Source organism: Bos grunniens, chromosome 10 (assembly GCF_055505025.1).
Source record: "Bos grunniens cultivar Pamir isolate PY7600 chromosome 10, Bosgru_T2T1.0, whole genome shotgun sequence".
Taxonomy (NCBI): Eukaryota; Metazoa; Chordata; class Mammalia; order Artiodactyla; family Bovidae; genus Bos; species Bos grunniens.
Window position 1 is genome coordinate 65,853,492 of NC_141174.1, and position 26,822 is coordinate 65,880,313.

The 26,822-nt window shown below is 49.3% G+C and overlaps 1 protein-coding gene across 7 annotated transcripts; it reads left to right on the top strand.

Annotated features, from left to right (window-relative positions):
• Positions 1-2,872: 2,872 nt before the first annotated feature.
• On the top strand, positions 2,873-26,822 carry PLA2G4D (phospholipase A2 group IVD). Of its 7 annotated transcripts, none has more exons than XM_086321738.1 (20): positions 2,873-3,030; positions 7,684-7,756; positions 7,952-8,088; positions 8,660-8,791; positions 9,474-9,514; positions 9,903-9,945; positions 11,228-11,282; positions 11,609-11,739; positions 12,673-12,783; positions 12,913-12,950; positions 13,129-13,264; positions 13,593-13,729; positions 15,346-15,568; positions 20,683-20,800; positions 21,124-21,261; positions 21,492-21,599; positions 21,731-21,922; positions 22,192-22,358; positions 22,979-23,199; positions 24,755-26,822. In XM_086321738.1, exons 1-20 carry the CDS (start codon positions 2,986-2,988, stop codon positions 24,771-24,773), a joined length of 2,265 nt encoding a protein of 754 aa, XP_086177864.1. In that variant the 5' UTR covers positions 2,873-2,985; the 3' UTR covers positions 24,774-26,822. The 7 variants fall into 7 exon arrangements, 6 of the variants coding, with proteins under 6 accessions (XP_086177864.1, XP_086177863.1, XP_086177866.1 ...); XM_086321740.1 differs by having other exon boundaries at positions 2,971-3,030; positions 23,013-23,199; XM_086321737.1 differs by lacking the exon at positions 8,660-8,791 and having other exon boundaries at positions 23,013-23,199.

Below are 26,822 nucleotides of genomic sequence, written 5' to 3' on the forward strand. Positions count from 1 at the left end.
CGACTCTGTGCGACCCCAGAGATGGCAGCCCACCAGGCTCACCCATCCCTGGGATTCTCCAGGCAAGAACACTGGAGTGGCTTGCCATTTCCTTCTCCAATGCATGAAAGTGAAATGTGAAAGAGAAGTTGCTCAGTCATGTCCGACTCTTAGTGACCCCATGGGCTGCAGCCCACCAGGCTTCTCCATCCATGGGATTTTCCAGGCAAGAGTACTGGAGTGGGTTGCCATTGCCTTCTCTGTGCATCGGTTCAGGTAGATGTAAATTCACTCTCCAGAGGGCTGTATTTCCTCAGGACTCCTGTGGTCTCGGGATTGCCGTGGGACTGGCCCTGCCCATGGAGGGCACCAATGACCCTCGAGGGTGGTCTGAGCCCAGTCTGGGGTGGAGGCAGGGCTTTCAGTCTAGAGAGTATAATCTTAAACTCTGCCATTCACCAGCTGGTGACTTTGTGTGTTGCTTCATCTGTCACCAAATTTGAATAAATAAGTTGTTCTCTGTAGTTTTCAACATTTTGCCTTTACTTTTTCATTAGAGTTTATACCTGGTTCATGCAAATTTAGAATTATTTCTCATTCAAATGTTTTGCTTTTTCATGGAACCATTATTAATTTTCTTTTCTGGCTGATTCTGTAATAATACATTTTCAATCTACTTTCAATAGGTTAACATTAATTCAGTTTCATTTGCCTTGAAAAAACAAATCATTATTGCTCAGTTATATGATGAATTGACAGTAAAATGACTCAGTCAGTTCAGTTCAGTCGCTCAGTCATGTCCGACTCTTTGCGACCCCATGGACTGCAGCGCGCCAGGCCTCCCTGTCCATCACCAACTCCCGGAGTTCACTCAGACTCACGTCCATCGAGTCAGTGATGCCATCCAGCCATCTCATCCTCTGTCATCCCCTTCTCCTCCTGCCCTCAATCTTTCCCAGCATCAGGGTCTTTTCAAATGACTCAGCTCTTCACATCAGGTGGCCAAAGTATTGGAGTCTCAGCTTCAACATCAGTCCTTCCAATGAACACCCAGGACTGATCTCCTTTAGGATGGACTAAGTTCATGATATTTCAGGAGAACACATCATGTCATGTGACAAATGCAATATTTCCTGCCATATCATTAAAAAAAGGATGTCACAGTCATTAAGGATTGCAACCACCAGGGATGGTGAGCTGGTGAGTCCTGAAGGAACTTAGGAAGAAAAGAAAATCTGCCACCTAGCAGTCATAAGACTGCAGCCTCTCTGTATTGTGAACCCTGAGGAAACTCAGGATGTGAAAAAACAGGATACTGGCCCCAGATAGCTGAGGTCCATATCAATAAAAATGATTTGGTGAGCCCAGGCTCTTCCCATACATAGAAAAGCACTACATTTCTTAACTTGATAAATCTGGTTTCTTTAATTAACAGTAATCATTTGGTGTTCCTAGCATTTTGTTGCAAAACTCCCATATGTCGCAGCTCCCCCTTTGCGTCCTCAGAGCAATTTCTCAGAGCTGTCTGGAATGCTGTCTCCTGGGCTCTAGTTCTCATTTTGCTCCCAATAAAACTGAACTCAAAACTCCCATGTTGTGCCTATTCTTTAAGTCAGCATGTGCATAATGAATAGTTTAACAGGTACTTCACAAAGCTTTTTTCTGTAATATTCGTAATCTAAGAGTTTTCTGATTGGTCTCTTACCTTTACTACAAAGCTTACCATTGAATTTTAACAGAAATTCCTCTAAACTCCTAGTGAAACCATTGGGTGCCCTTTAGGGGGCTCCCAAGAACTCTAGTACCACAGTCCTTTATGTCTCAGAGTAGAGAAAAATTCAGCGAGAGACAAAGTGATAGATAAGAACAATTTATTAGAAGAGGGGCTTCCCAGGTGGCTCAGTGGTTAAAGAATCTGCTTGCCAATGCAGGAGACATAAGATCCCTGGGTCGGGAACAATCTCCTGGAGAAGGAAATGATGACCCACTCTAGGATTCTTGCCTGGGAAATCCCATGGACAGAGGAGCCTGGTGGGCTATAGTCCATGGGGTCACAGAGAGTCAGACACGACTGAGCATGCATGCCCATGTTAGAATAGGACCCTTACAAGGCTTACAGGCAAGCAGATGAGAGATGACGCCCTGGTGAACTGAGTGGGCTACAGTTTCACATTCAAAGGAAAAGTGGGGAGGGAGAGAACACCATTTTATTCCTCATTCTTAAATAGATGTCATACTTTCATCATCAGCTGCTCCTCCAGGTTGAGCAGGGGAGTTTTCTTGTCCCTCCCTTTCCTGTTCCTAGCTAGGTCCACAAGTTATTGTTTTTTAAGTGTGCAGAACAGAAAGCATGTCCTAGGGGTCATTAACTTATTGAGCTCACTGGGCAGGATGTAGGTCTCATTCCACCATTGTTTTATTGTTTGGGGGCCTGCCTTGTGCTTCTGCCTCCTGGTTTTGTTCCTAAGCAAGCCTGCTTGCTTTTGTGGTTAAGCAAAGCTGCTTTCTTGAGTAATCTTTAACTTACAGGGGTCTCCCATATTTTTTCTAATTACAATCCCCTAGAGGAGTGAACTGTCGCTAAAACCAGTTGCATGGAAGGGGCAAGAGGTCTAGGACCAGAGTCCAGAGCCCCCTGCAGCTAGGTTGCCAGAGTCTGCTCAGCGCCTGCCTCTGGGGCTGCCCTCTTGTTACTCCTAGGCTCCTGGCTGCTTGCCTGCCCCCTCTCTGGTATCCTGACACTCCAGGTCTGGAAGGGATGCTTCACCTGCAGGTTCTGGAGCCCTGCCAGAAGTTTTTGGAGAAGAGAGTTGACTCAGCCTCGGGAGGAAGAGAAGATGCTGGGCTGAGGGAGTGACCTGGAGGTGGGGCCCGGGCTCCCTATAGAATTATTGCTCCTTGAGGCTGGCAGGTTCACAGTCAGTCCCATCCCATTGGAGCAGTCGCTGCCAGCCAGCCAGGGAGCTGGCATCTTGGCTGGGCCTGGAGTGGAGCCAAAGTGTCGGCATGGAGAGATTGACACCTAGGGGACCACCTGGCCATCCTCACCAGGTAATAACGCCTCCGAGCCTATTGGCATCACTCAGGGCAGGGCTTGGAGCCAGGGTGCCTCTAAAGAGCCTGACACAGCTGAAACCAAGGTGATTCTGGTCTCTGGGGAGGGGCTGGGTCCCAGACCTGGCATCTCTGCCTAGGCAGAGGATGAAGGAGGAAGGCAGAAGGTGAGGGAATCTGTGTTTAGGGATAATGAGTGGGTGGGATGGGTGATTAACAGCCATAGAAGTAAGCCCAAGGAGACCAGAGTCCACCGTGATCGACCAGGCAGCAGCCCCTTAGAGCCCCACCCCTTCCTTCCTCCGAAGGCTCACACACCACATCAGAGAACACACTGGCTGTGTGTCACAGAAGGAGACCCCACCAGGTCCGCAGCCTACTACTGCAGGCAGCGGGCTTCCTGGATCCGGCCAGAACCCAGGAACCACCTGTGCATCTCAGGAGATATGCTAAATCCCCACCCTCAAATTATTTGCCAGGCCCGAGAGCTATGAGGCTGTAACCAGGCCAAAGAGGCCTACAAACTGCTTGCTCTCACCCTGCTAGGTGCTTTCCCTCAATCTTTGCCACAGACCCAGGTCAGAAGGACTGGCTCCTCAGGTCTCCCTTGCTGCCCCAGAAAGTGGCCATGAAGGATGCCAAGATCACTGTCCAGGGGCATTTATTTCATTCAAGAGCTGGCCAGGCTTCTGGAGCTTGGCCCTGAGATCCAGGCCTGAGTTGCAGCTAGGTAAGCAGCTCTAACGTGATGCTCCTGAAGATTTGTTTGGAGCAGGCCAGGCACCAGGGACTCCTGGAGAAGACGGAGGGGGGACCCTTCCATTGCAGGACACCTGCCGTCCCAGCCCATGTCAGCCTGAGATCTGGAGGACCCTTCCCAAGCCAGACATTAGTGGAAATGCCCTGATGTGGGCTAAGGGGGACTCATGGCTGCAGGAGCAGGAAGGTGGAGGGGCTGGGCTCCAACAGGAGCCTGAGCCCCAGGACCCAGCAGTGGAAGTGTCTGAAGCATCCCCTTTCCTCCTCATCTCCCTGGAGAAGGCTGGACATCCTTTTCTTCCACCCTTGCCTTCTCTGGGCCCAGCCCAGTGGGCAAAACTGGCTCATAGGCCCTGGGAGCCTACCAACACACCTGGGAAATGTCTTATTTGACAGTCCTGGGATTGGCCGAATCCCCAAGGCCTTCAAGTTGGCTCCAGGGGCAGGCAAGCCTCAGCGGCTGCCCCACCCCACCTCTTAACCTGGTGGAAGGGGAAACTGGAGCCTGCCTTGGCAGCAGAAGTGTGGCTGGTGGGGCAGGCCGGGGCATCCAGGACTTGCTCTGGGACGGGCCAATTGTGTGGTTCTGGAGCAACATCTCAGCCTGATTCAGAAGGTTCAGGGCTGGAAGCTGTGGCTGCAGCTCCCACTCCCGGTCTCTCCAGCCTCCCATAGGCAGGTTACTGGGTGCCAGCAGGGAGAAAAGGCAGCCTGCTCATTTGTCTCTCCCAGCTGAAGACCTCATTGTCATAGGTCCTCTGGACCCCGGTCTGGGGACTCCAGCGCCCCTCAGTCTCCCTTGAGCAGGGCCAGCACTGAGCCATGGAGGAGGCCCTGGGGTCACCGTGCAGGGGGAGAGAGGGTGTCTAGGACTCTCAAAAAGGAGGCACTCCCAGGATGCTACAGGAAGCTGAGCTGGGGGACCCTACAGGAGACCCTCCACGAATGTCCATTGTCAGTCTTTAGTGGACAAAGTAGTCCAGGAGGGAGGGTCTTTAAACAAGGAAGGTGAAGCCCCAGAACCCTTGGGAGAAAAGACTTCTATTAGTTAACATGTTAGTTGGCTCAATAACCCTATTTGTCTAAAACAAATCCATGAAATTCTAACGTTTAGATATCCACAGGGTAGAGGGAGAAATCTGGATGGTTTTACAAAGATGCAAAGTCCTAAGAACCTTCTTACGGATTGTGAGCTCTGGCCCTGAAGGCCTGGGTTTGAATCCAAACTACATCACTTGCTTACCAGGGGCTTCCCCTGTAGCTTGGTCGGTAAAGAAACTGCCTGCAGAGCAGGAGACCCAGGTTCAATCCCTGGGTCATGAAGATCCCCTGGAGAAGGAACTGGCACTGGAACCCACTCCAGTATTCTTGCCTAAAGAACCCCATGGACAGAGGAGCCTGGTGAGCTACCTACAGTCCATGGGGTCACAAGAGTCAGACACGACTTAGTGACAAAATCACCATGTCACTTACTATCTCTGTGACCTAGGGCAAGTCTACCTTGCTGAGTCTCAATCCTCTCATCTGTGAAATGAGAGAACTATCTTACAAACTGTTGGGACAATAAACTGAGTTTGAATATGTAGTATGCTTAGTATAGCACCTAGAAACATAAACTTAACAAGTACTTAATAAATATTAATAGTAATAAGAAAAATTGTCTAGAAACTGCTTACTTTTTTGCTAAGCATTCTACAGGCATTAACACATTGAGCCTGAAAACACTGTGTCAGGTTGATACTGTTATTAGTCTCACTACAATAGGGAAACAGAGGCACTGGGGAGTTTAGTGACTTGTCCTGGGTCACACAGCAATAAAGCAGTTTAGATCCAGACAATCTAGCTGGACACCTGCCTTGACCAATCTGTTCTCCTACCCCAGCAATGACTAGTCATTGTAGTGACTGTCACAGCCCATCCTCCAGATGCTATATTAGTGAAACTCTTAGAGGTGAAGAGAATGGAGTTTCACCCTAGGAAAGAGATCCTCTGGGGAATGGTGGGCTTTCTGAGGTTGAGAGCTTCTCAGTGACCAGAGAGGAAAATGGGCAGCAACATCCAAATTGGGCAGGGTGGCTGTCTGGAAAGCAAGAAATTGGGATGCTTCTTAGTAGCCCCAAGTGGCTTTAGAGCAGCTCACAGGCTGTGGCCCTGAGAACTGGGGGGCCTGGGGCTGCCTCTGCCTCTCCCCAGCGTGGAGTGGGCATTGGAGCACAACTCCTCACAGGAACCAAGGTTCCAGCCTGCACCTTCTCTGTGGTGGATGGTGATGGAATTGGTGTGGGGAGGAAATGGAGCCAGGTGTCTAAAAAGTCACTAAATCACTGTCAATTACAACCTCTGGCTTATGGCCTGTGGATGTCACTGCTGCCACTAATCCCCAAGAAGGGAGAAACCAGTCTATCTTGCTGGGAGGGTCACGTGTGCTCTGCCAGAGAGCTGACTAGGCTGACAAAGACATTCAGCCAGAAGCCACAGGACAGGGAGAATTGAGGACCAAGGGGCACAAGCCTGATTGACTTTGCTGTGGCCCATTGTCCTTTAAGCCTCTCTGTGGGGCATGGAGAGCCTGTCCTGTGGACGCTGAGCCAGCCTTGGGCAGGGAGCACCCACGCAGGGCAGAGACGATCCTGTCAGGAGCCAAGACTGTCGATCACATGCACAGAAGCGGGACTGGCGGTGGGAGGATGCAGCACAGGAAAGAGCTTTGGTTTCATCACAGCGCTGTCTCCTGACCCTGCAGGCACAGTGTCACTTCCGCCGCAGATGGCAGGGTCTTATCATAAGAAACGTGTGCAGGGTGCCCAGGAAAAACTACCCAGAGGGGCCTCAGGAAGAACACAAACCCGGTGGCCCCCTAAATGCCAGCAGTGCCAAGGACCTCAGCGGTAGGGGTTTGAGGATACGCGCCCCCCACCCCGGCCCACCCTGTCCCTGGGCAGGACTCAGCCACACCCCACCTGCCCTCTGCTTTTCTTCCTGCCACCTACTTCTGCTCATCTTCTTGGTCCCTCAGAGCTTCTGCCCTTTCAGTTTCTTTTCCCATCTCATTGGGCTTGTCTGTGGGCTAATATGGCCTCACCATCATCTTAATTGGAACAGGAACTGGCAACCCACTCCAGCATTCGTGTCTGGAGAATTTCATGAACAGAAGAGCCTGGCGGGCTAAGGTCCATGGGGTCACAAACAGTCAGACACAACTGAGCGACTAACACATGTCGTCTTAATACATTTTGCCCCCTGCACACAGTTAACAGCCTGATGCTCTTGGAATTTCCCAGTTCACATCCAAGAAAGGGTTTGTACCTGAGGCCATGAGGGAGCACTGGGCCCCTGGGGCTCAGCCTCCTGGAGTCACATGCCCACTTCCTTTCCAGAGGGCTGGGGGGACAGTGGGCAGCCAGGTCGCATGCTTCACCAAGGGGCTGCCCTCCTGGGAGCTTTGGGGGTGGCTGACCCCAAACTGACATATCCAGTAAGGTGGGCATCCCCTGGCCCTTTGTTTCCTGCACTCTTCCCTATACTGTGCAATCCTGCCCCTGAAGGGAAGGGTTCCCACAAATTCTACCCCCTTTGAGGTCTGCCATTCTCTGACAGCCACAGCCCCAAGGGCGGCTAAGTCACTTCAGTCGTGTCTGACTCTGTGCGAATCCATAGACGGCAGCCCACCAGGCTCCCCTGTCCCTGGGATTCTCCAGGCAAGGATACTGGAGTGGGTTGCCATTTCCTTCTCCAATGCATGAAAGTGAAAAGTGAAAGTGAAGTCACGGGCAGTGGTAGGCAAAGGCTGTTTGGCCCCGCAATGCCTGGCAGCATCAGTAAGCATCTCAGGTACTGATCAGTGGGGCTCGTGCCTGAGCAGGAGGGACTCAGTGGTCTGTTTCTCTCCAGAGGGAGGCCTCTACCTGCTGGCGGCTCACCGTGAAGGTCCTGGAGGCACGGGGCCTGGGCTGGGCTGACCTGTGTGAGTAACTGTGAACAGGGCTCTAGGGAGGTGGGGTTGACTGGGTCCTAAGGGAAAGACCCAGGCAAGTGCCTAGGGGCTGGGCTGGGCTGGGCTGCCCAGAGTGGCTGCAGGGATCTTGGGAGGAACCTGGTGAGGCGTCTGGAGAGTGATGTGAGGAATTCTCTCTCACAACGGCTCCCTTGATGTTGGCAGTGAGCGAGGCAGACCCCTATGTGGTCCTACAGATGCCAACCGCACCTGGAACGAAGTTTAAGACCAAAACAGTTACCAACTCCAGTCATCCTGTGTGGAACGAGACCTTCACTTTCCTGATCCAGGGTCAGGTCAAGGTAAAGGTCAGAGTATCCCTGGCCACCCATCTGAGGACAGGTGGTACCACACACACGAACGTTTTGGGGTGGAGCACACCTTTTTGTGGGGCTCAGGCAGAGACCCTGGGGAATGGGGTGTCTGTGTGCTCCAGCCTGGATGTGCTGTATGCGAGAGGATAAGCGAACGGCAAGGTGATGGTCCTCCCGAAGCCAGTCTGTGGAGTGGAGGCATAAGAGCCCTCCTGACTGGGTTGTTTGAGGTTAAATGAAATCACACATGGAAGACTCCCAGTAAGTGCCTGGGACCTACCGTGCCTTAGGGAACCAGCAAAGCAGGCATGGAACTGGGATGGGGGAAACTCTTTGAAAGAATTTAATTTCTTATAAAAACAAAAATTAACAGGGGTAAGTTAAGAACTTTGCTGATTTCCTTTAACCACTTTCAGGCTTTACCTATATTTTTATTTTGAAGTAAAAAGCGTGGAGGCATAATCATCTTTTCTTGCCCTCGGCATCAAGTGAGGGCTCAACAGTTGTGAGCCACACTATGAGTTAATAATGTGCTAAGTTGCTGTTCTCGGGTCCCTAGAATGTTCTGGAGCTGACCCTCTATGATGAGGACACAGTCACGCAGGATGACGCCTGGTTCAAGGTTCTCTATGATGTCTCTGAAGTCCTCCCTGGCAGGCTGCTCCGAAAGACCTTCTCCCTGCGCACCCAGGTGGGTGGGGGTACCTACCGGCCCCACCTCTCAGCTCCAGGCTGAGGAGGTTGCGTAGTTTCTCCTGTCTATTGGGATGCTGCCAGGCCCTTCCCGGAGATTTTTGCATTTTAATAGGAAAGGAGAGGCTTAACTTGACTATTATCAGCTGAATCATTTAATGAAAGATTCTAGTCTTCTACAGGGAAGGAAGGATTCTAGTCTTCTACAGGGAAGGAAGGTTTGGGATGATGTGAAAACTTCCTCATGTGCCACAAACACAGCTGGGTGTGCCCAGCTCGTCAGGGGGTGCAGGCTCATCACTCCTGCTCACTGCTCTGACCCTCCCAAGGCCTGCGTGATGGTCTGTGCTCCTTCTGCAGCAGGCAAAGCCTGGAGGCATGGAAAGCAGAGTTCTGGGGTTGGTCCCCCTTGAGAGGAAGATGAAAAGGACCCTTGGCATCTTCAAGCCTCTTTAGGCTTGTGTCCCTTGTCTTCCCCTTCAGCCCTGCCAGCTGTGGAACCTGAGCAGGTAGCCCATTTTTCTCTAAGACTCAATTTCCTCATCTGTAAAATGGGAGCTGTTGTAACACCATGCCTCCCTTGGAGGCAGCTTGAGATGATGACATGACACACATAAAGGAGCTGTGCCAACTCCAAAGACACACGGGCATGTTGGCAACTGGTTCATCTTTAATTCCAGGGACCGGAGGAGCTGGACGTGGAGTTCCTGATTGAGAAAATGTGAGTGCTACCACCCAGCCCAGGGAGTGTCTCAGGACAAGGCTCTCCTGAGGAAAATATCCTCGATTCAGATCTTCCCATTGGTCTTTCCAGTCTAGATGTGTTGTTCCTCATCTCCCACCCCTGCCAGTCAGGGTGGGGGGACCCTATTAGAGAAATGAAATGAGGAAGGCGGTATTTTCTCTGCCCCACTCTCCTCCTCCCTCCCCACCTTTAGCGCTTCAGAAGCATCTCCCCACACCCAGAAAAATCATATCCAGGACTCAGAGAACCCTCCTTGTCACTCAAGGAGGCCCCATCTGGGTGTAGCCTGAGATGGGAGGGGGATGTCAGTGCAGGAAGCATTGGCCTTTGCAAGGCCGCACTCTGAATGGTTTGATTTTTCCAGGTCAGACCGCCCGGAAAACCTCATCACCAACAACGTGCTTGTGGTAACCACCTTCCCCACACCTGTGTGGGAACAGGAAGCAAGGAGGCTGAGGGAGGGACCCCAGAACAGACACCAGGGTAGAGGTGGAGGGTAGGGGTTTGGGGGTGGGCCAGAAGGGGTGAGGCAAGGACAGGACTTTGCAGTAAGACTGCCTGGCCTTCCTGCTGGGTGGTCACCTGGGGCTGCAGGGCTTGGAGGGGCCTAAAGGGCACTTGGAGAGAGAGGAGGCCGAGGCTCTGCTGAGAAGAGTTCTGAGGGAGCTTTCAGGGAATTTTAGGCCAATGGTGTTTAGTCATGTGTAATGAGTTCATAGTTATTAGCCCTGAAGGTGGCAAGGAGGACTGACAGGCCAGGCCAGGCTCAGGCTGTGAAATTCAGGTAATGAGCCTCAGAGAGCCTTTCCAGTGTGGCGTGCTTCCAAGCTGGGAGCCCTGAGATAGAGTCAGGGGTCAACCAGCTCCTCCCCGGAACAGTGGAGGGTCCTAGTCAGCTCTCCTAAAACACAGCAAGCTCACAGAGCTGCAGTGGACAGGAATGGGTGGTGAGCGATGTTTAGAAACTTTCTATTCAAAGCAAAGCTCCCAACAGGCAATACAGCCCTGACCTGGGAGCCAAGCCAGGCCCTGCCTGTGGTGAGTCAGGCCACTGGAGTTCAGAATTGAAGTGGGCACCCACCCTCGGGGTCCTACGAGTATCTGTTTGATGGGCTAGCATTACTTTTTCAAATACCCTGTAAAGAGCCACACCTGAGGCAGCTGTCTTTCATCTGAGGTGATGGAGCCCAGTGACATGCTGTCAATGTAGCAGTTGGGCTGTGGGCTCCAGCTGGCAGGCATTACAGAGAGAACGCAGCAGACTCCCTTGGCAAGGCAGTCAACTGGAGGACAGTCAGGAGATGTTTCAGTGGCTAAAATGTTAAGGTTTTGTTTCTCTGACCCAGTCCATCATCCTGTGGACTGGCAGGTTGCATAATACTATTTGGGAGCAGTTATAATAGAATGCCTCCTCCAGGTTGAGTCTGCAGAGAAAGAGAAGAAAGAACTGGGCCTGAGGGCTGGGGACGCTTTCAGAAATGTCAGAAGTTTGGCAAATGTAGAAGGCTGGGTGGAGATGGGGTTTTCCTGGCTTCTCCGGGACCAGAGGTAGGGTGAGAGGTCTCAGCATCCGGTTCCACTTCTGGTTCTGGATGCAGTGGATTTGGGATAGTGGGGCTCAGGGGGTGAGGTTGAGGGGACCTCAGCTTCCCCTGCAGAGTCCCCTGTCCACAATGTGGTCTGCCCCAGGCGCGAGAGCTGTCACGCCTGGATGTCCATGTCGTCAGCATGGCTGTGGCTGCAGGTGAGACAAGGTCTGGCCTCCGCCTGGAATGTGGGGGGTGGATGGGGGTGGCTGGGGAACCTGCAGAGCAGGAGGTTTCCCTCACAGCACAAGGGCAACGGGGCTCCTCTGGGCATTAGAGTCCCCCCCCTGAACTGGGGGAAGGCACTCCCACAGAAGGTGGGAGTCCCATGGGGGTTGTGGGCAGGGCTCTTTCCAGAATACTGTTTGCCCTGGTCAAGCCACTCAGCCTCCCCATGTCTGGGGCAGTACTGCTGGTTTCCTGGATCCTAGTTGGGGTTCTGGGTTTTTGTTTCCTTGTGCTAGTCTGTCCTCTCTCTCCCTAGATCAGGATGAGCTGGAGCTGGTGCTGAAGGGCTCGTATGAGGACACGCAGACATCTACCCTGGGCACAGCCTCTGCCTTCTGCTTCCACTACATGGCAGCCCAAGAGGCTGAGCTGAGTGGGTGCCTGAGGGTAGGTCTTGGCTCTGGGGCTACCTGCCAACCCCAGCCTTGGGCCAGCTCCAGCTGCTGCAGGCCTCTTTCTGGCCATCCCCCTGCCAAGGTCAGGCCCCTGTGGCCTTATCAGCCTCCCCCAGTTAGGTACTATGCCCTTGCCACGCAAGGAGGATGGCCAATGACTTAGGTTGGGCATGGGGGCTGTGCCATGTCAGTCTTTGTTTAAAGTCTTTAATGGCTCCTCCAACAATGCTCTTAGAATAAAATCCCATGTCTGTGTCCACAGGCCCTGATAACCTGGCCCCTACACACCTCTGCGGACTCGTTCTCTTCCATGTGTCCCTCATTCATGATGCTCCAGCCATGTTTGTCTCTTCTTGCTTTTCCAGCACCCCAAGTGCTTTCCCTGTCCCCCTGTGTCTCTTTCCAAGGCTGTCTACTCCTCTTCTTCCTCGTCTACTTCCTCCTCCTCCTGCTCGTTTAGATCTCAGCTCAAACAGCACCTCTCCAGAGGCCCTCCTTGATCCTCCCATCTTAAGTAGACTTCACATAGCTCTTTGGTTACTCTGTCACATCACACTGCTTATTTCCTTTACGATACTTACTAACAACAATTTGTTACCTGTTCCTTTGTAGATTCACGCATATGATTCAGTTAGAATAATAAATAACACTTAGCCATTGATATACTAAAAAATATAAGCTATTATAATTATTATTGATTGAATAATAATTGAAGTATGGTTGGTTTACAATATTGTGCTAGTTTCAGGTATATAGCAAAATAATTCAGTTAGCTGTTATTTGTGCAATTATTATTACAATAATTATAAATATTGTAATTATTTTTTTATTATTGGAGTGGGGCTTATATCTGTCTGGATCACTGTCTAGATACACAGTAAGGATTTGTTGAATAAATGAATGAATGAACAAAGTTTTCTTCCAGAGCTCTATAAGCAGTGGCTGGAACTCAGGCCACTCAGCTGGGCACCTCACTGTGCCCCTGAGGTCCTTGGCCATGGGGAAAGAGGTGACCATTGACGTGCCTGCTACAAACGTAAGTGGCCTCGGCTAGATGGGAAGTGTCGGTGAGAACAAAGACGGGGGAGCCAAAGCCCCCAGGGGATACCCACTCTCCCCTCAGGGTCTAGAACAATCTGAGTAGGGTCTCTTGCTCTGATTTCAGGCCCCAGGAGTGAAGCTGCAGCTCAAGGCTGAGAGCTGGTAAGGGCCATTCACATACGTGGAAGACCGGGGTAGTCACAGGAGTTGGGGAGAGTGGTATAAAGAATAGCCTTGGGAGTTGGGAGCAGGGAGTTTATTCGGCAGTCACTATGGGCTTCACCAACCAGTGGCTGAGCTATGCAGGTGCCCCTGACCCTTGACTCCTATACCGCCCCAGCCCTGAGGAGCTGGCTGTACATCTGGGCTTCGATCTGAGTGTGGAGGAAAGAGCCTTCCTGAGCAGGAGGAAGCAGGTGGTGGCCAAGGCCCTGAAGCAGGTCTTGCAGCTGGATGGAGACCTGCAGGAAGATGAGGTTTGTGGGGGTAGAGGGACGTGGGTGCAGATAACTTGTACTGGCCCTAATGGACTTCCTGACTGCTATGCCCTCTCCAGGTACTTGAGTCACAGAGACTGGGGGATGGGCATGTGGGGGAGAGATATTGGGCGTGGGGAAGCTCTCTTTGGGGACACTCTCTTTGGGGACCTGTCCAGGGCTGAGAGCTGTTACTTGTTGGGGAGAAGCAGGTGCTGGCTCTAATCCTGAACACTTTAGGCCCTGCCCACTAGGTCCCATCCCTGGGGGCAGGGGGCCACTCCATCCCTGTCCTTGTTAACCCAACCTGTGTCTGTGTGCAACCCAGGTCCCTGTAATAGGCATCATGGCCACAGGAGGAGGCGCCCGGGCCATGACCTCTCTCTATGGCCAACTGTTGGCCTTGCAGAAGCTAGGCCTTCTGGACTGTGTGACCTACTTCGGTGGCATCTCAGGCTCTACATGGTGAGGGCCCTGGGGACTTGGAAGAGCAGAGATGATCAGGCTCCAGAGGGATATGGAGAGGACATCAATGGGACCCTTTTTGTGGGGAAGCCAAGCGGTATGGGCTGATAGGTGCCAAATGGCTTTCTCAAAAGGGAGGAAATAGACAATCAGAGGTCCTGCCATGAGTGAGCAATGGCAGGACATCCATTCCATGCTACTGAATAGGCGTAGGCTGGCTGATCTGGAAAGAGCTGGCTTTGAGTTTCTGCAACACTACTTACTGACTAAGTGACTCTGAGCAACTTATTTCCTCTGATTCTCAGTTGACTCATATCCAAAATGGGGGTAATAATAGCACAAACACCATAGGATTAGAGTGGGACAGCCCAAGTTGAAGCACTTAACATATCTGACACATATCAGGAACTCCAAATTGGTAGCTCTTTTTCCTTTAATGGTTGTTACCTCATTTTATCCTCACAACACTCTATGCGGTAGTCTTCCTTATTGTCCCTATTGTTGTTCAGTAGGTCAGTCATGTCCAACTATTTGGACTCCATGAACTGCAGCATGCCAGTCTCCCTGTCCTTCACTATATCCCAGAGTTTGCTCAAACTCATGTCCATTGAGTCCGTAATGCCATCCAACCACCCCATCCTCTGTGGTCTCCTCCTCCTCCTGCCTTCAACCTTTCCCAGCATCAGGGTCTTTTCTAATGAGTTGGCTCTTCGAATCAGGTGGCCAAAGTATTGAAACTTCATCTTCAGCATCAGTCCTTCCAATGAATATTCAGGGTTGATTTCCTTTAGGACTGACTGGTTTGATCTCCTTGCTGTCCAAGGGACTCTCAAGAGTCTTCTCCAGCACCACATTTTGAAGGCATCAATTCTTCAGCGCTCAGCCTTTTTTATCATCCAGCTCTCACAACCCTATAGTATAGATGATAATGTAGGTCACAAGATGTTATTTTACCTAAAGGTAGCATTGCCTCCTGATACCCCACTCTGAGAAGTGAGACTTCTCACTGTTGGAGAGTCATTCCTTTGAGTCTTATTAAAATGTGACTCTAAGGAGTAAAAGATGAGTAAACTCCTCAGAGGAGTTTAGGTGACAGCTGTTGACAAGCAGTGTCTTAAACGGCTTCAGGACAGACATATAAAGAAAGGAGTAGGGCCTATAGCTGTGCTAGACAATACAGCAGCCACCAGCTACATGTGGTTACTGATTACATGAAATGTGGCTAGTCCAAATTGGGATGTGTTATAAAATGTGCAGCGAGTTTTGAAAAACAGTTTGAAAAAATATAAATTTATATTAATTTAAATATTGATTACATGCTGTAATGATAATGTTTAGACACTGAATTAAATGAAATATACTGTTAAAATTAATTTTTTCAGGTCTCTTTTTACTTTTTAAAAATGTGGTCACTAGGAAAATGTAAATTACATATGTGGCTCACACTCTATATTGGACAGTGCCAACCAAGGAGAGAAAACCCTGAGACAGCTCCCAGACAGGCAAGGTTTGGTGGCAGGAATCACATGTTGGGAGAAGTCAGAGAATGGAAATTGGAGTTGCAGCAACCATGCTGAGCCTTGGTCTCCTACCGTAATGATCCTTTGTTTTCTCAGGACAATGGCCCATCTGTATGGGGACCCTGAGTGGTCGCAGAAGGACCTCAAAGGACCCATCAGTCATGTCCGGGAGCACCTGGCCAAGAGTAAGCTGGAGGCCTTCTCTCCCGAGTGCCTGGCGAGCTACCATCGGGAGCTGCAGCAGCGGGCTGAGCAGGGCCGCACCACGACTTTTGTGGACCTGTGGGGTCTGGTGCTGGAGTTCATGCTGCACGGTCAGGTAGGGCACCTGTGCATGTGAGGGGGAGGGTGTGTGCACTGGTGGGGCAGGGGCAGCCCTGCAGCTAGCTGAGGCCCATGTGCCTTTCCTGTTGGGAAAGAAAGGCTAGTACATTGTTGAAGGATATGGGAACAGCCATACCTCTCTACCTCAGTGTCTGCCAACTCTGGAATGCTGACTTTTTGAGTCAGGTTAGTCTTCAATTAATTACCGTGAAACAGAAATTTCTGGATCTCTCAAGAGCTAGGGACCAGTTAGTGCCAAAGTCAGTTAAGCATTGTGTTTGAGTCAGTGAGATTTTTGGAACAGCTTTTTATTTATACTGTAATATGAAATGTATTCTTCTTCACTTCATGGTAGTGTTAAAAGCATACACTGTGGGGCCAGATTTCCTAGATTCTAATTCTAGGGCCTCTTACTAGCTATGTTTCCTTAGGCAAGTTACTTGACCTCTCTGTGCCTCAGTTTTCTCATATGTACAATGAGAATGAGAATAGTACTTATCTTACAGGGTGGTTCTGAGCATTATTGTTGCCTTGGCATAGGGTAAGCATTCAGTTCAGTTCAGTTCAGTCACTCAGTTGTGTCCCACTCCTTACGACCCCATGAATTGCAGCACGCCAGGCTGTAAGCACGGAGAAGGCAATGGCACCCCACTCCAGTACTCTTGCCTGGAAAATCCCATGGATGGAGGAGCCTGGTAGGCTGCAGTCCATGGGGTCGCTAAGAGTTGGACATGACTGAGCGACTTCACTTTCACTTTTCACTTTCATGCATTGGAGAAGGAAATGGCAACCCACTCCAGTGTTCTTGCCTGGAGAATCCCAGGGATGGCAGAGCCTGGTGGGCTGCCGTCTATGGGGTCGCACAGAGTTGGACACGACTGAAGCGACTTAGCAGCAGCAATGCTTACAGCCTGCTGCTGCTGCTAAGTCGCTTCAGTCGTGTCCAACTCTGAGCGACCCCATAGATGGCAGCCCACCCGGCTCCCATGTCTCTGGGATTCTCCAGGCAAGAACACTGGAGTGGGTTGCCATTTCCTTCTCCAATGCATGAAAGTGAAAAGTGAAAGTGAAGTCGCTCAGTCATGTCCAACTCTTAGCGACCCCATGGACTGCAGCCTACCAGGCTCCTCCATCCATGGGATTTTCCAGGCAAGAGTACTGGAGTGGGGTGCCATTGCCTTCTCTGGTAAGCATTAAGTGTCAGCAAATCTATTTCTTTACTGTGATCCTAACACCATTAAGACAAAACTGAGCATATAAAAATTTTTTATACCTTGCTTCTTTAAAAAAAGAAAAAGAAAAGCTTAGTAAGTCAACTTCTGGATCTTATATTAACTGATACAATGATTAAAATCAGGATTCTTTTTTTTTTCCAAAAAAAAATTGTGAAATTGTGAAATTGTTTTTCTGTTGTTTTACCCCTTATAGTTTCTTTTAAAGCTTTTGAAGTGACTAAAACACAAAAAGTATTTTAATATTTGTAACAAAAAAGTACTATCAAATACATTAGCAGAGGAAAGATTCTTACCATTCTTATCTTTGGATATCAAGCATTTGACCAAAAATGATTATTATGGTCCAAAGGACCATAAAAGGACCAAAAAGTGAATTTGTTTTCAATTTTTTCTTTAAATTTTTGTTCTTGTTGGCAAGCAAAATGCTATTTGGAAATTACCAACCATTCTTATTTTTTATTAGTTAAAATATTTATTATAAAATCCTAATAAGTGTTTTTTACAATAATTTTCAGACCTAAGAAAATACATAAAGCATAAAGAATAATATAAGGAATATGCAGGATCTCACTAATCAGCCTAAGACATGAAATGTTACAGAAAAAGCCAAAGCTCCCTGTGGACCCCCCTCCAGCCCCATTTCCCTCCCACCCCCAGAGTGAACCACCATCCTGAATTTATTATCACATACATATCTGTAACCTGTATATTATACGTAACATATATCTTACAAACGTTTATACTTTCTTAGATCCACCTTTATTACATATACTTATATTAAAATATATATATATCCTTAAGGAAAATGTAATATTAATTGCACAATGGTTTTATACAAGTCTTGTACCCATGTGTTCAAGATTCTCTAAGCCTTGAAAATACATACCCAGTAGTGGAAGTGTTAGGCCATTGAGTGGTGTATCTTCAACTTTTCTAAGCTATTGCCAAATTGTTCTCCAAAAGGGTGGTGTTAATTCACACTCTCACTACCAGTGTATTATAGTTTCTTTTTCTCTACATGATCTTCACACTTTTAAATGTATGTCCATTTTATGGGCGTGAAAGGAAATTTTATTGTAGCTTTCCATTTCTTTGACTTTTAATAAGGCAACATTTTCAAGTATATTTGTCATTGGAGCTTGCTCTTGCATTGATTATCTACTCAAATCCTTTTCTATTTAATGCACCTTTTAAATATTATTTTATAGGAATTCCTTATAAATTCAGGATATTAATCATTATCAGTCCTAATAGACTTTGATGCATAGTTTCAATATAGTCCAATGTGTCATTCTTTTCCTTTATGGTTTGTACTTTTAGAGCTTCCTTGAGAAATCTTTTCCTCCCCTAAAGTTATGAAATATCTTTCTGTATATTCTTATATGAGTTTTATATCTTTCTTTTTCACAGTTAGGGCTTTAATCTACCCAGAATTTATCTTCAGGTATTATGTGAGTAGGAATTAAATGTTGTTTTTTCCCACATGGATAGCAGACTTCCCCAGTATCACTTATTATCCCCACTGATCTACATTGCTGCGTCTGTCATGTGTCAGCATGAAGCTACAGTAACTCACACATTCATGGGACTTTTCCTGAGCACTTTATTCCATTCTGAAGTGAAGTGAAGTCACTCAGTTGTGTCCGACTCTTTGCGACCCCATGGACTGTAACCTACCAGACTCCATCCATTGGATTTTCCAGGCAAGAATACTGGAGTGGGTTGCCATTTCCTTCTCCAGAGGATCTTCCTGACCCAGGGATCGAACCTGCGTCTCCCGCATTGCAGGCAGACGCTTTACCATCTGAGCCACCAGGGAAGCCCCTTATTCCATTCTAATGGGACTCAGTCTTGATCCTGGTGCCAATCCTGCACTGGTTTAGTAACTACCTTTGTGATAAATGTCAGTTTCTGATTGGGCAAATGTATCCCCACCTTGGATCTCAGAATTATCTTGGCTATTTTTGGTGCTTTGCCTTTCTATATACATAATAGCCAGCCAGTCTCGTGATATATATTGTTGGGATTTTTGTTGAGATGGCATGGAACTTATAAAATCAACATAATTACTTAAAACATTTTTATTTTATTACCATATCCTATGTACTCTTTGGCTCTACTATTTAAGCTCATGTTTGGTTTTGAGGGTGCAGTGTTTTATTAACTGACTTTTCTGTCTGGTGTCAACAATTAATTACTATAGGTAGGGAAAGCTTGTTTTAACAGCTTGCTTTTTGAGGTACTAGAAAGTGAAGTTTGATCCTAGGCTATAAAGAAGACATATTTAATTACCATTTGATCCTCCAGAAATGACTTAATGCGTGGTTTTATGTAGTTTGTAGTCATTTTTAAAAAGACAAACTTAATTAGTCTTTTTAATATTGCTCACAAGAATAAAAATCCTTGTGGTGTTATTGAATGACAGTGCATCCCTTAGAATGAACACCCATGCAGTTTTGAAAATTTTGTCCCAATATGAATGCTTTTTGAATATTTTCTTCTTTTCCTTAGTCATCATGCTTTATCTCTTAAAGCTCACCTTGATTGTGTGCTTTTTAAAATAATTCTCTTTTAAATTATTTTATTTGTACTTATTTATTTTTATCTGTGACTGCACTGGGTCTTCATTGCTTTGTGCAGGCTTTCTCTAGGTGTGGCGAGGGGGGCTACTCTTTGTTGCAGGGCACAGGCTTCTCATTGCAGTGGCTTCACATGCTCTAGATGTGTGGGCTTCAGTAGTTGCGGCCCTAGAGCTCATGGGCTTCAGTCAGAGGGCTGTGGGGATAGGGAAGCACATGGGGTGTGCTGAGGCTTTGTCATCGGTGCAAGAGCAGGACTCCTCGTTGATTGGGCTGGGCTAGATACACACCTGGCTGATCATCAGAATCACCTGGGAAGATTTACAAAAGCCAAATTCCTAAGTGGCTTCTGCTGATTCTCAGAAGAGACCCAGTAATCTGTATTTCTCACACATTCTGAGTAAATCTGATGATAGAAGTAGATACAGCAGGGTGGGAACCTCTTAGGTGTAGCTGCTGAGGACAACCTTCAGCCTTACAGCTCTGAGAGCCTGAGAGATGGTGTGTTCATGGTACATGTACCAATCCACAAGAAACAGCCCAGGGCTTGTGGTGGCAGGATCCTTCCCCAGGTGGGGCTCCAGGCAGCCACCACCAACACCCTTGCTGAGGCCTGAGATGAGTCATATTTGCATCTCGGTCTGGGATAGAAGGAGACCCTTCTGTACTGCTAGAATTCAGTGAGTCTCATTGGAGGTCTCCCCAATAGGCAAGCCACAATCCTTGCCAGAGTTCTGTTGGAGGGAAAAGTAGAAGCAGAAGGCAAGGATAAAGAGTGGGGTACAACTTATACTGTGCAAAACAGGGACAGAGGAGATGAGGGGAGGTGAGGATGTCAGGAGTGTGTTTGGGAGGGGCTAAAAGTTGAACTGTGTCCAGGTTTACCTAGAAGGGCCAGCCCCTGGCAAAGCTAACAATGCACACTGAAGGAGGATTCCTGAGTCCTCTGCAGAAAGCTCTGTGTGTGTGTGAGAGAGAGAGACAGAGGATCCATGGCCCCTCCACCCTCTGACTCGTAAAGATGGGCCACTGGCACCATAGGATGCAGGGATGGCTGTCACTGTTGACACTGTGGTCCTTGTGATTGGCACTCTACAGATATGCAGCTCTCAACCTGCAAGGCCCTACATGGCAACCCTGCATGTGGGGCTGGTCACACAGGGGCAGGAGTGGGAATTGCATCATGTGCCCACCCATGTCACCCAGACCCCCAGGCGCTTCCCCCCAGCCTGTTACCCACACCCTGTCTCCAGGGTGCTCCCAACCTCACTTTGGCCCTCATGCCTGCATCCCAGGTGGTGGATCAGAAGCTGTCAGGACAGAGAGCTGCGCTGGAGCGGGGCCAGAACCCTCTGCCCCTCTACTTGAGCCTCAGTGTCAAAGAGAACAGTCTGCAGACCCTGGACTTCAAGGGTACCATTCTCAGTCCCATCCATTGTGTCCTCCAATACACACACACACGCTCATGATGCACAGATGGCCCACGTCCTGGAAGGACGGTGGTGCGGATGGGCTGATGGGTCAGGTGGCAGGGCTCTCCATCTAGGGCAAGGGCTGTGGTGGCTAAGGATGTAGACAAAAGGCTGAGTGGGGGCGGAGGGGTCAGCTCAAGAGTCAGTCAGGCCGGCAGGAGGCTGAGGCCTGCTGGAGGGCTGTGTCTTTGGCCCTTGTCAGATCTGCCCCTCCTCCCAAGCCCATTGTCCTCTCTTTCCTGCCTCTCGCTCCTACCCGCTCAGAGTGGGTCGAGTTCTCCCCCTACGAGGTCGGGTTCCTGAAGTATGGAGTCTTTGTCCCTCCTGAGCTCTTCGGCTCTGAGTTCTTCATGGGGCGGCTGATGAAGAGGCTCCCAGAGTCCCGGATCTGCTTTCTGGAAGGTGAGGGGTTGTCACTCTGAAGGCCCCGGATGTCCCTTGACCAGGCCTCTCTGATCGTAACCCCTGTACCCAGTTATGGGCAGAGCCCCTAGTGAGGGCGGATATTGGGTTGTGGGGAAGGGCCTTGTGGGGGCAGCCTGTTCCCCCCTCCTTCTCCATCCATACCCAAGGGTGGGGACTATTGGGAGGCAGAGTGCTGAGGCTGACTCTCTTGGGGATTTGGCCTGCAGGTATCTGGAGCAACATTTTCTCCCTGAACTTGCTGGATGCCTGGTATGACCTCACCAGCTCTGATGACACCTGGAAGCAGCACATCCGGGACAAGATCAGGGACCTGGGTAAGCAGCCTGGAGTGAGGCTGCTTCCCCTTCTGATGCTGCAGGGTCGGGATGGGAGCACAGTCAGGATCAGGCAGGGCCAGGCATTTCCAAGCCTGTCACTGGACCAACATCTATTTCTCTGGGCTCAGAGGTGTCCCCTGCCTCCGCGGGGACCTCCTCATGGCCAGAGACCTTGTGGATGCAGCCTGGAACAGCACTGGCCCAGATGTTTAAAGGCCTCTTGACAAGCCGACCACTCTACCAGCACAGCTCCAACTTCCTCCAGGGCCTCCAGATGCATAAGGACTACTGTGCCCAGAAAGACTTTACCACCTGGGCAGGTAAGGGCCAATGCCATGTGTCTCCCGGTAACAAGGTTTGGCTCCCAGGTGGAGATAGACCATGGCTGGGGCTACCAGGGGTCTTGGGTCCCAGCATCCACTTCTGGGGCGTGGCTTGGAGAAGGTCTTGCCAAAGGCTCAGATGACATGCATTCAGGGACTGACACAGAGGTAAGAAGGGGATGTGGAGGCAAATGCAGGATGAAGCAGGAGAGTGGTTGGTCTGTGTTCGAGTGGCTGCCCCTGACTATTGCTGCCTCCTCCATCAGACTGCAGGCCAGACTCCTCTCCCAACCAGCTGACCCCGCAGGAGCCCCAGCTCTGCCTGGTGGATGCTGGCTACTTCATTAACACCAGCTGTCCCGTCATGTTCCGGCCAGGCCGCAGGCTGGACCTCATAATCTCCTTTGACTACTCTCTATCCTCGCCCTTTGAGGTACTGCTGGTTGTCCCATGGGAACCCCAGACCCTCTAACCAGCCAGGCCACACTCCAGGGGAGAGCAGAGGGCCACTGACCCAGACTTTCTATGTTGCCAAGGAGAGGGAGAGGTGACAGGCTTTGACTCACAGGCTCCTGCCAGGGTGGGAAAGGGCTGTGGAAGAGCTGGGGCCCTGGGCTCCCAGGAATGGTAGACAGAGGGTCGGGGTGGGAGGAAGCTCATCATGCCCGCCCCCAAGAGGAAGCGCTGGACAGAGGTGAGAGGAAAGCCTGGCCTGTCCACATCCATCCCCCTGGGTCTCCCCCGGGGACTCTGTGGAAGGGGGTGAGTAGGGCTGAGAGACAGAAGCCTTACAGAGGCTTACTTGAGGCTCTGAGAGTGAATAAGCCGGAATAGCAATCCCAAATAGGGATGGGGGTGCTAGGACTGTACCCCACCTAAATATTCTAGCCAAACAATACTGCAAACCGCCTGGATCCTTGGCCTCCCTCTGAGGCACCACTTAGCTTGACTGGACCATGAGGAGGACAAAACCAGGTTGCCCTGAGCAGTCTGTTTGGGCTGGAGCTATACTAGCATTTTCTAGAGTGCTGACATAGGATGACCCAGAAGTAGTTGGTGCTCTCTCTGGGTCCCCCTGCCCCACCAGGTGCTGCAGCAGACGGAGCTGGACTTCCGGGCCCGGGGGCTGCCATTTCCCCGCGTGGAGCCCAGCCCCAAGGACCGACGCCAGCCCCGGGAGTGCCATCTCTTCTCAGACCCCGCCTGCCCCGACGCCCCTGTCGTGCTGCACTTCCCACTGGTCAACGCCTCCTTCAAGGACCACTCGGCCCCCGGTGAGGCAGCCCCACCCCTGCTTACTGACAGCCTGGCAGTCTGCTCCTCACAGGCACTGACCTGGGCTCTCCTGTGTCCCTGTGGCCAGCAGAGGGAGAGAGTCTTAAGCTTGTCCAACCCAGTGTGGGACATGGTAGAACCCTGGCCTGTGGTGCGTGCCCAGATCCCTGTAAAGTCACTGGGCTGCCCTTCTCTTTGTCAAGACCCCAGGCTCAGTTGGCCTCCCCTACCCTGATGCCGCTCACTACACCTGGGCTCTGCTCTCTATTCTGTGGCCCGGGTGGGAGGGGCGGGAGCAGAATGTGGGAATCCCCACACTGTCACCTCCACAACTGCTACCAGTTGCAAGATTTTCTAATGGCCCCCCAGGTTGGACAGCTAGGAAAGAGAGACCCCGGTCCTCTCTCTCTTAGATTCCCCTAAGCCTGCCTAGGGTCACAGTTGGCCTCTCTATCATTCTACTGCAGCCCTTTCTGGGGTCCTTTCTGAGGGAACTCAGCCTCTACTCCAGGGTGCCTGAAATCTGAACTCTAATCACAGTCCCTCCAACCCTTGCCTCCCACCAAATGGTCAGAGTTTTATGACCTTTTGATGGGAAAGTCAAATTCTGCATTTGTACATGTTTTTGGCTTTCTATTAACAGTTCTCGCCATAATTCTGAAACTTCCAGCTTTACTCTTTTTTAAAAACGTTTTTTATTTATTTGGCTGTGCCAGGTCTTAGCTGCAGCTTGTGGAATCTAGTTCTCTGACCAGGGATCAAACCCATGCCCCCAGCATTAGGAGCAAGGAATCTTAGCCACTGGAAGCCAAGGAAGTCCCCCAGATTTACTATTTTCATTTTGTTTTTTATAATTTTGATTTATTTGTGACTGTGCTGGGTCTTCGTTGCTGCACAGGCTTTTCTCTAGTTGTGGCCAACAGGAGCTGCTACGCTCTAGCTGCTGTGCTCGGGCCTCTCATTGCGGTGGTTTCTTTTGTTCTGAAGCATGGGCCTTTCAGTTGTTGTGGTGCATGGGCTTAGTTACTCAAAAGCATGTGGAATCTTCCCTGACTGGGAATCAAACCCATGTCCACTACATTAGCAGGCAGATTCTTTACCACTGAGCCAGGAGGGAAGCCCCAGCTTTACTCTTAATGTGCTCAGTCTGTATCTTGGAATTCTCTTTCTTTCTCAGCAAAGACTGTTTCTTGCAAAGCAAAAACCCTTTGGTTTTCAGATGTTTGTTTCCACCATGAATTCTAAGAAACCATTCACTAACCTAATGGACTTTGTTTTTCTGCTGCTTTCAACTTATCCCTGAGGCTGAGGTGGGTATCAGGGGGTGGAAGACACGCAATGCTGTGAGGAAGTGTGGGGAGCAGCGCACGCTTCATATCTCAAAATAGCATCCTGCCACTCACAGAGTCCTGGGCAGAGGACACAGGGCTGGGAGGAAAGCATGGAGCCCCTTCAGTGGGGAGCAGCTCAGCCCTGTGCCCAGCCTCCAGGAACAGTCCTGCCAGCTGTGGAGGCCCCGGTCCCTGTCCTTAACTCCCTCCCGCCCCCGGGCAGGTGTCCAGCGTGGGCCTGAAGAACTCTCGGCCGGCCAGATAGATCTCACTGGGGTCACCTCACCCTATTCCACGTTCAACATGACCTACAAGGAGGAAGACTTCGACCGCCTGGTGCAGCTCAGTGACTACAATGTACGGAGCAGCCAGGACACCATCCTGCAGGCCTTGAGGACCGTTCTGAAGCACCGGGCCCCAGAGGCCAGGCCTCCAAGGGTGCAGACTTGAGACTTCTCAGGGGCCCTGGGTTTTGAGGGCCTCACTGACCCCTCCAGTGGCCAGGGGCTCAGCCCACCTACAGTGGGCACAGCCCTTGTGGGGCTGAAGTTCATGGGTTCTCTCAGGCCTGCGTCCTACCCAGAGTTCTCCCTTACCTTCAGAGCTGGTTTGAGAGGAGCTGAAAGCAAACTCCTCACCAGGCCACTGAGAGGAACAACTGGTCCAACCAGACATTCACAGGCAGTGCTTCTCATGCCTGAACAGCATGGATTTGAAGTGCAAGCTGGAGGTGCCAGACCAGGGTGGGATGGCAGGGTATGGGCCTGCCTGAGGGGTGGATCTGGGTATCAGGAATCACAGTCCATCCTGACAGGCTTCTGTTACTGCCTTCGTTCCTCCTTCTCCTCAGTGTAAACTATTTCAAAGCACCATTACTGAGATATGATCCACATGCCATATAATTCATCCGTCTAAAGTATGCATCCAGTGGCTTTTACTATATACTGGGTTGGTCAAAAAGTTCATTCAAATTTTTCTATAACATCTTATGGGAAACCCCAAACATTTTAGCCGCCCCAATATTAAGAAACTGCAATCAATTTGAGAACATTTTCATTAACCCCAAAGAAACCCGTTACCTCTTAACTGTCAACCTCAAACCACCCCCACTCCAGCCCTAAGCAACCTCTAATCTGTTTCCTGTTTCTTTTAGATTTGCTTAAACACTTCATATAAATGAAATCATATAATATAAATGGAATCTTACAATATAAATGGAATCATACAGTATGAATGGAATCATACAATATGAATCATATAGTCATACATATGTGGCCTCTCGTGTCTGTTTTCTTTCAGCAAAATATTTTCAAGATTTGTCCATGTTGTAGCAGATGTCAGAACTTCATCACTTTCATGGTTGTATAATACTCCATTGTGTAGAAATACCACACTTTATTCATGAGTTGATGGACATTTGGATTGTTTCTGCTTTTCTGGTTATTATAAATAATGCTGCTGTGAACATTCATATACAGTTTTTTTGTGTGGACAATGTTTTTCATTCTCCTGCATATATACCTAGGAGTGAAGTTGGGTCTTATGGTAATTTCCTGTTTAATCTTTTGAGGAACTGCCAGACCATTTTCCAAAGTAGCTGCACCATTTTGCATTCCTGTCAGCATTGTATGAGGATTCTGCTTTCTCCACACCTACGCCAACTCTTGTCATTGTCTGTCTTTTATTTATTATTATAACTATCCTAGTGAATGTGAAGTAGTATCTTGTATGCATTTTTGTAGTGTCAACATTAAGAATTTTTTCACATACTTTTTGGCCTTTTGTTTTTCTTCTTTAGAGAAATATCTATTTGGATCTTTTCCCCATTTTAATTGGATTATTTGTCTCTGTTGGATTGGAAAAATTCTTTATGTGTTCTCTCATTTGATGTAGGATTTGCAAAGTTTTTCTCCCAGTCCATGGGTTGTCTTTTCACTTTCTTGAAGATATCCTCTGAAGCACAGAAGTTTTGGATTTGGGTCATTTCCAGTTTATCTTTATTTTCTTTTACTGCTTGTGCTTTTGCTGTCATATTTAAAAAGCTATTGCCTAATCCAAGGTCATGAAGATTTACACCTATGTTTTCTTCTAATGGTTTTATAGGTTTTGCTCTTACATTTAGGTCACTGATCTATTTTGAGTTAACATTTGTATGTGTGAAGTTCAATTTCCATTCCTTTGCATATCCAGTGGATATCCGATTCTTCCAAAACCATTTGTTGAAAAGGCTGTTCTTTTCCCATTGTATTGTCTTGACACCTTTGTTGAAAATAAATTAGCTACAAATGTGA